Source organism: Quercus robur, chromosome 8 (genome assembly GCF_932294415.1).
Source record: "Quercus robur chromosome 8, dhQueRobu3.1, whole genome shotgun sequence".
Classification (NCBI taxonomy): domain Eukaryota; kingdom Viridiplantae; phylum Streptophyta; class Magnoliopsida; order Fagales; family Fagaceae; genus Quercus; species Quercus robur.
Genome location: NC_065541.1, coordinates 52,104,076 through 52,113,685, shown reverse-complemented (window position 1 = coordinate 52,113,685; position 9,610 = coordinate 52,104,076). Strand labels below are relative to the sequence as shown.

General features: G+C 30.7%; 1 protein-coding gene across 2 annotated transcripts; it reads left to right on the top strand.

The window, feature by feature from the left end:
• Nucleotides 1-2,236: 2,236 nt before the first annotated feature.
• On the top strand, nucleotides 2,237-8,360 carry LOC126696950 (uncharacterized). Of its 2 annotated transcripts, none has more exons than XM_050393724.1 (6): nucleotides 2,237-2,764; nucleotides 4,948-5,513; nucleotides 5,945-6,137; nucleotides 6,237-6,301; nucleotides 6,509-6,608; nucleotides 7,832-8,360. In XM_050393724.1, the coding sequence occupies exons 1-6, from the start codon at nucleotides 2,612-2,614 to the stop codon at nucleotides 8,192-8,194; spliced, it is 1,440 nt and encodes a 479-aa protein (XP_050249681.1). In that variant the 5' UTR covers nucleotides 2,237-2,611; the 3' UTR covers nucleotides 8,195-8,360. The 2 variants fall into 2 exon arrangements, with proteins under 2 accessions (XP_050249681.1, XP_050249680.1); XM_050393723.1 differs by having other exon boundaries at nucleotides 2,239-2,764; nucleotides 6,398-6,608.
• The last annotated feature ends 1,250 nt before the right edge of the window (nucleotides 8,361-9,610 follow it).

Genomic DNA, 9,610 nt, shown 5'->3' with positions numbered 1-9,610 from the left:
TTTTATAGTAGCAAGGGTCATCCCTCTTTTCCTTGGAGTAGAAGTCTTTTCCTTATAGGAGTCCTTTTGGGCGTATTTTCCGGGATCCTTTCCTTATAGGAGTCCCTTTGAATATTCTCTTGCGTGGGAGACAAGTCAACTCTTGACTTATCATGTGGGAAGCAAGTCGACTTCATGATTGGTCCGTCGCCCTCAATGCATCTCCTTCAGCTTTTTGGGCGTCACTTGGTCAAACCGTCAGTCTTGGAGGCCATCAAATCCAACCGTCAGCTATTGCTCTGTCTATTTATTTATTGAAGACAGCATAACACCGTCAGTCTGAGGCTCTCTCCTTCTTATCCTCATCAACAACTTTACTCAATATCTATTTATTGGATGTAGATTTTAACAAATTCACGATTTGATTACTTTTGTTTTTTATATTCTCCATACTTGCAAAATTTCTAGAATATCAAAGATCAATAACTATTCTATCAATCAAATATTTAAATTTCAATTTTTTTGTACTCTAATATTATGCATAAAATATAAGTTTATAGATTAAATAGTAAATAATATTTGATTGACACAAAATTTGACATGTATGTTAAAGACATAAAGAACTTACAATCTGACGATTGGATTTTTAAAATATATAATTACGTTAATTATTTTAATGCTAGTTTTAGCCAATAGGCACAACTAAGTTTGTAGCTAAATTTTGTACTTAAAGATACAGTTGCTTGAATTTCTAAAAGAAACTGAAATGTGATTGATGAAAGAAAACTGATTTCTATTAAATCACTTAAATCAGAAATTAATAAATATTTAAAATTGACCAAGTATTAGAACAATTAATGGTTATATATATGAACAAATTTGATATACACTGGGATAGGAGCATGTATGATAGTGCTGTTAGCAGTGTTATATATTATAGTGACTGTTACATCCTGTTTGGATTCAGGGGGAAGGGAGGGGGAGTGGAGGAGAGGGGAGTAGAGTAGAGTTGGTTGAAAATAGGCTAATTTTGAGTAAATTCTACTCTACTTCCACCCCTCTCAATCTAAACAGACTATTAAATTTGCATGAAATGATGTCAACTAATTTTCCACTAATGACGGTAGGGGTGGTTCCACAAAGTGCACTGTGAATCGAAGTTGGGGGATGTTCCTTAAAATTAAGCAATATTGGGCGCTAGCTGCAGACTGTTGAAAATAATATACTGTGTGTATATTCATAATATGGGTGAAGCCACACTTATGAAAACACAAGAAGGATATGTTACTGTATTATTATTGTTAAAAGAATCTTGGGGTTGTTTTGTTTATTGTGTGTAATATTGTCGATCCCTAGAGATCCAATGGTATCATAAAGTTCATATACACTTAACCTGGTTCCTAGAGAGTTCATATAGTCTTTAGACTATAGACTTTATATATCCAACGAATACGCAATGTAAATTCCGCCAATTGGCTAGCTTGTTAGTTGAAAAGAAAAATAACATTGCTTTGAGCCCTTCAATTAGGGGCAACTTAACACCGAAAAAGACTAAACTGCCTGCAAGGATGTTCAACTACCTAACGAGCTGTGAGGGATAATTTTGGACTAGCAAGTGATATAAACACTTGCAATGGAATGTACTGGACCTGCCAAACTTGTCCCCACTTAGGCTGAGGCTCAAAAGAGTTATTATATTGAGGGAAACTTCCAAGGGATAATACCAGGGGCGGAGCTATAGCAATGCTTAGGGGGGCCATGGCCGCCCCAAATTTAAAAAAATTCTTTTATATTATGTGTAAGTATTAAAATTTTTAAATATTTAGCTACAAAAATAGAATTTGGTCCCTTCAAATGTTTGAGTTAGTCCAATGATGTTTATAAAAACCAATAAAATTTTTCAATCGATCTAGTAATTATAGAAATAAAGTAGTTTTTGTTTTCTCAAATTCATTTTTTTACATGTTTGATATCAAATTAGACAGCTTTTGTATACTCATTGAAACTTAAAAGATGATAAGTTCCCCTAAAAATTATCTTACAAAGATACATATGTGAAAGTTGTTAATTTTATATACAATATGTATATTTTATAAATTATGACCAAATCTAGTATCAAAATATTAATATTTATATATGTGTATATGCATTTACACATATGGGTGATGATTTATCTTGACTCATAACTACTATATTAGTATCGAAATTTGACCCCAATCAAAAAATCCTAGCTCCGCCACTGGATAATACAAGTTTCATAGGTCCCAACTAGTGATATTATCATGTGAAAGACAGATAGAGAGGAGTTTCACTTTTATACTCAAATCGCACATAACATGTGGGTATAAGGAAGAGAAAAGACGTAAAATTGAGGGTAGTTCTGGATGAGAGTAATTCTCTGGATGCTTCAATAATTTTCATCCCCTGTTTGTCCACAGTAATTTTGGATTAGATTAGACTCTATATGGTGAAGGTAGTAGCTAGGCTCGAAAATTTCCGAAAGCCTTTTTCAAAAAAGAAAATTCCGATGGTCCAGCAGACCAACTATACCAATAGGTAACATCAATAGTCAGCAGTTTAGAAGGCAAGGCTCTTGTTTTGCAGGTCTTTAAAGAAGGCCAACGAAAGCACCATGAGAAGAAATAATGAGAAACAAACTCGATATGTTCCACATCACAGTGGAATTTCTTGGCGACCAGTGAAGAAGAAAGTTTCAACTGCTAGCGTGGTCTTCATCTTCTTCCTCCTTGTCAGTGCTTTGGTATTTGTAGGCTGGATTGATATTGTAAGTCTTTATTCTTATATATTCTTTAATCCTTAACAGTATTTTGTCATCAGCCTTATAGCAACTGAACTTACCCACACATTACACAGTCGACCTACCATTCTATTTGGGTAACAAGAACTTGTAATGGAATTACAAAAAAGCTTGTTAAGGCAATCACTTTTTCCTTAAGAAGCCTACAATAGTGCTTTTGCAAATCCTTCTTTATAAATTATAATTTTATTTTCTTCTTGCTATTGTTTTTGGGGGTATTTTTATCTTGTATTGCCTGCACTACAATCCTGGAGCTTATTTTCTTCATCTAAAAACAAATTCTATTAAAGTTTCCAAACCCCAAGATCCTAAAATTTTATATTTGAGACTCTATTCCCACAAAAACCTCGAATCCAATCTCCCAATTTACGCAAATACAAAAATTTTCAAAGAAATTAATCTTGAAGTTGGAATTTTTTTTATCAAATTAGGTTTTTTTTTTTTAATTTTTTTTTCATCAAATTAACTAATAGTATTCTCGTTTAATGCATGGATTAATTAAAAATATATCTGTAAAAGAAAGAAAACATTTTGCTAATATTATTGAATCTAGTGCCTAAGTTTTAATATGATAAGATCAATTATAAAATAAATAAATATCTTTAATTTTTAATTTCTTGAAATTTTTGGTAGTAGAGTTTTAGTTGAAATAGAATTTTAATTGAGTAGTGATTGGATTACTACAAGTTTTACTGCATTAAGCTTACAAATTAAAAAGGCATCAATTACAAAGAGACATTTCAAATATTCATTTTATGGTGATTGAAACTCACTAATCACATTCATTGCTATATTAGTTTGTAAGTTTTATATAGTAAAACTTATTGTACCTTTAGCATTTTTCATTTCAATTTATTGGAACTTGAATAAACTATCACATTATCAATTCATGAGGTTTATGGGGGGTATTTCATGGGTAAAGAGAACTATGACTTCTAAGACTCTATCTTTATTAGAGTCTGAATTTGGTAAGAATGGATGTAAAACTCTTGTTTTACACCATCTAATAAGAAATTGTCACATTATCTTTTTATTTAAAATTCAATCCATTTTACTGTATGTAATAATATCTCAATAAATTCTCATTTTGGTTGGATTTTTAGATTGATATGAGAATTAATTAAGTGTAGTTATGCTTATTTTTTAATATGTAATAAGATGATGTGGTATATTGAAATTAAACAATATTTTACATTACATTTTTATAAAATTTAAACTCTTTTTTTATTATATGATATAATATGAGATATATAACATTATTATATGATATAATAGGAGATATGTAACATATCATGCCTTGGAAACTGGATCCGGGCTTGCATTGGCATATTTTGAAAGTGATATACTCCCCTTGCATTAAGTTAAAAATTTTCCAACCCTTAGACCACGGCCATATAGCCCTACGTGTGCTTTACGCTCCCATCCTTGTCACTGTCAGTTGTCTTTCTCAGCACTACTTGAACTTTTTTTTTAGCTAATGATCAAAGTTGTAGGTAAGGGTCATTCAGCCAAAAAAAAAAAAAAAAAAGGTAGTCGGTAAAGGTCACTCAGCCAAATTAAAAAAAAAAAAAAAAAAGTAGTCAATAAAGGGTCATGATTTCTATTACTTATTGATAATTTGATTGTTTAGCGGAGGAAATGTTTAGAGGGTGGACGTTTCTATTAAAAATATCAAAAGATACTAATTATTTAAATTACAGAATTCTTAGGCCTTTGCATGATTTTTAATACTAGTATTTCACTTTAATTGCTAATGAATTGTGTACTTACATTGTACACCTGCCTAAAAAAAGAGTTTAGATAGTTAATAATAGCATGATTAATAGAAATCACAATAATAATTCATAAATTGTTTTTTATTTTAATTTTTTTTATACAAATTCTACTCAATTCTAATTTAAGTATATAAGTATGTGAAATTTCCTCCTGCATACTTGAACACCGGTTCTTACCCCTTACACCTCACAAACATTTATACTTGTAGAATAATCATCGCAACAAGTGTAGTGGTATAAATTGTTAATTTATTAATATTTTTTATATTGTTGATACCGTATTAATCATATTCATTGTTAACTCAGTTTATAAGATTTAATTATAAAATTACCAATAAATTTAGCATTTTATCATATTTATATGTGCTTTTGCAGTCTATATTTTCAAGTACTTCTAGTTCTAGCAGTGACAAACCAATCCAAAGAACAACAGGAAAATCACCAAAAAAGCAAGAATTCCCACTGAAATGCACAAAAGGAAACAAAAACCAGACCTGCCCAAAAAACTACTACCCCACAACAACACACAATCCTGACCGTCCAATATCATCATCAAACAAAACATGCCCGTCATACTTCCGTTGGATCCACGAAGATCTACGGCACTGGAAGCACACAGGAATCACGAGAAAAATGGTGGAGGGGGCCCGCAAGACCGCGCATTTCAGGCTTGTGATCGTGAACGGTAAGGCCTACGTAGAGAAATATAGGGAGTCGATACAGACAAGAGACATGTTCAGCTTATGGGGCATTTTGCAGCTTCTAAGGTTGTACCCTGGGAGATTGCCTGATTTGGAACTCATGTTTGATTGTGATGATCGACCTGTTGTCCCGTCTAACGATTTTTTAGGCCCAAATGCGGGCCCACCTCCATTGTTTCGTTACTGTTCAGATTGGTCGAGTTTGGATATTGTGTTCCCTGATTGGTCTTTTTGGGGCTGGTACGTAAATCAATCATGCTTTCATTTTTATCAACAGAGATAATTTTTGGTAATTTTATTCTAAATATGTGATAAAAGAATTAAAAATTAATTTATTAAAAAAAAAACAATCAAAAAAGTATTTGCTGATTATGTAACAGATCTTATTTTACAATCAAAAAAACAATTTACATTTTGTTAGGTTATCAGTAATTTAAATAAAATTTCATAATAGTATTATTTAATTTTTATTTAAATTCTGATTATGTAACAGATCTTGTTTTTAAAATGATGTTTATGAAATTAAAATAAAGTGTTTAGATTAGATTCCTTAAATTGAATTGGAGCTGAAAAATTGTATTTGTGAAAAAGTATTTGCTATTGTTGTGAAAAGATTTAAGAGGGCAATTTTTGGGGAGAAATTTTACATAGGTTTGACTTAATTTTGTTAGGGCTGAGATCAATATAAAGCCATGGAAAAGTGTGTTGGAGGACATAAAAAAGGGCAACACAAGAACCAAATGGAAGGATAGAGTACCCTATGCTTATTGGAAAGGGAATCCAAGTGTGGCTCCAACTAGAAATGACCTTTTGAAGTGCAATGTCTCAGACAAAGATGACTGGAACACTCACCTATATATACAGGTTAATATACATTCTTCTCATTTACTCACAGATGCTGATCATTCTCCTACAAATATATGTTGCAAAAAAAATTTCTTGTATGATGTGCTGTAATTTCAGGACTGGGTGCAAGAATCTAAACAAGGTTACAAACAATCAAATTTAGAAGACCAATGCACTCACAGGTAGTTATAAAAACAAGACCAAAGAACTACTTTATTTCCATTTTAACTATTCTCTTTTTTCCTCTTTTTAATTGATAAAAGTGTGCTTTGTGTCAGATATAAGATTTATATAGAGGGATGGGCATGGTCAGTAAGTGAGAAGTATATTTTAGCATGTGACTCAGTGACATTGCTCATAAGGCCTAATTTTTATGATTTCTTCATTAGAGGCATGGTGCCATTGGAGCACTATTGGCCCATTAGGGACAATAGAAAGTGCACCTCTCTTAAGTTTGCTGTGGAATGGGGCAACAATCACACACAAAAGGTCTCTCTCTCTCTCTCTCTCTCTCTCTCTCTCTCTCTCTCTCTCAAAATGCTTTCACTAATTAAGTGGTGTGCATCCACCAATCCATGGACCAATCTAACCCAACGATTTGAATTGTTTTTCATGGGTTGATAACTTGATTTGTTTTCTTTTTCTTTTTCTTTTTCTTTTTCCAAACTCGAGTTGTGTGGGATTCATGTTGAAAAAATTTCCAACCTAAGTAACCTATCCAACCTACACTATTAAATTTTATTTTTAAATATAAATATGTAATTTGAAATTGCTCGTTTGATTTATTTTGGATTATGAGCTTAGATTAAGTTTATTACTTTAATTTATTTTGCTGTTTTGGGACTTAGGTTGATGACATTGGAATATTAGTCATAATTATAAACGTTACAATTATTTATTAAATAATAGAGTTGCATAGATGAATGAAACATTATTATTTTTTTATTAGGCTCAACGAAATTGTGCAAACTCAACCACCGACAAGTTGGGTTGAGATTTATCAACTCTAGCAAGTTGGTTAGATTGAAAAATCAATGAGTGGGTTCCATTTAACTCAAATGGTAAAGAAATTTGGAGTTTAATCTCCGTCTACACCAAAAATTGATTGGTGTCTTGGTCTGATGATAAAGAGTTATCATCAGGAGCAGACATTATAGGTTGAAACTTTCTCAAAAAAAAGAAAAAGAAAAATCAATGATGATATATATATAAAATCAAAATTATTTGACTTTTTGATGACTAAGGTACATATTTTTCATAGATTTTTTTTTAATTTTTTTTTAATTTTTTTATTTCATGTTTAAACCTTTTTATTAATCTCAGCACATTATATTAATATGTAATTCTGTATACAAATGCAATAAACGCTTAGTGATAGAATATAAAGTTCCATAGTGAATACAAATTCTCTACACTACTTTTTGTGTTCCAATTTTTTATTTTCTGCCAATCATAAATTGTCATGAATTTGTTTGTTTTTCCTTATAAAATAGCCTAAAGCTTAACATGGGAAAAAAAAAAAAAAAAAAAATCAAATATGTGGCAAGTTCTGATTAGTGGAACATGAAAAGAGGTATAGAGGATTTGTATACCCATATTTTTTTTACCTTTTAAGTTTTTGAAAATGCTTTCACTTTTTCACTAATTTAAATTCATGTTAACAAAATCATTTATTATATTTTCAACTGTTATGATTTTTATAAACTTGGCAGGCTCAAGCCATAGGAGAGGCCGCAAGCAACTTCATACAGGAGGATCTAAAGATGGACTATGTATATGACTACATGTTTCATTTGTTAAATGAATACGCAAAGCTCTTGAAGTTCAAACCATCTATACCTCAAGGAGCGGTGGAGCTATGTTCAGAAACGATGGCTTGCCCTGCTAAGGGTACATTGGAGAAATTCATGGTTGAGTCCATGGTTAAGTCTCCTAGTGATTTAATCCCATGCACCTTGCCTCCTCCTTATGATCCTTCGTCACTGCGAGGTTTTCTCAAGAGAAAGGATAAATCCATAAAGCAAGTGGAAATGTGGGAAAATAAGTATTGGAAAAATCTAAACAAGAAGCAATAAATACCTTTTTTTTTTGTGTTTCAGCCTTCATTAAATGTTAGGATTATTTTAATAAAGTAAAAACAAAAAATAATAGTATTTGTAATTTATTTACACATTAATTATATAGTTTAATTTTTTACTATAAATGTTCAATCATTAAAGAATTATATTTGAGAATTAAAAACTTATTAAACTCACATCTTAACGTTCCTAATTATATATCTCTTTGTTTCCTCAATATATATATATATATGTGTGTGTGCGCGCGTGCGCGCGCATTCATGCTATTTAGAGCATTGGTAGCAGATTATCTAAAATAGGTAACGAAACACCCAAAAACCTTCCACATCAATTTACCCATCAGCTTACTCATACTCTTACCCATTTAAGCAAAATGGTGACCTATATTTGGGGATAGGAAATTTGATGTTGGTGAAAAGAAAAGTGGTTACCTAAAATTAGAAAAGTAACCAGTAGGAAGAAAAATATAGGTAAACTATTAAAATTACTCTAAAGAACCCAAATGAATAGTAAAAGAATTTATGATAGTGGACATTTAAATGCATGTTTATTTAGGAGTTTATGACCACAATATTAAATTTTGTAAGTATTTTTTTAAGGGGAATTAATGGATAATGACAAAGGAATTAATGAAGATTAGAGGAGTCATTTTAATCTCACTCTTGAATGCGTCTTTACCTTTACAAAAGATGGCGTGTCATTGTTATTTGGAAAATGTTTTGCTCCAAAAATATTTGGAACTTTGGGTTCCAACCACTAATAGAAAAATAATAAGTACCTCATCATGTGCAATACGCATAATTCACTTGATTGGTTAGGTTAAATGATAATGACAAATGTCATCTTTCAATTAGTGGTTGGAGCCCAATGCTCTAAATATTTTTAGTGCCAAACTTTGTCCATTATTATATGTAGTGAAAAATGGACACTTGCCCTTATTTTGTGCAATCATTAGTTTTGAGATCCAACTTTTATAATATAAAGTAGTTGATAATCAGTGCAATGCACAAATTTCTCTAATATAATATAATTTTTTATTTTGTCTAAACATTAAATTTGATAACCAGGATAATAATTATTATGAATTTATTATAAATGTGGTTGAATATGGAATTAAATACTCTACAATTAGGAATTTATATATATAATAATAGGTGAAGTTGAGAGAAACTCAAATTACAATTCCAATTTTGCACTATGTGTCCTAAATTATTTATTCTTAAAGAGTTTTATTTCATAATTTTAGAATAAAATTTGCGACCACATATTAAATATTTATCCAAGTAAGTTATTAAATACAAAAACCAAATAGTTTAGAATAAATGAATCATAAAAAAGAAAAGAAAAGAAAAAGGTGCTTCACAATAATTTAAAAAAAAATGGACAATTTACATTTTATACCTAATAATATCC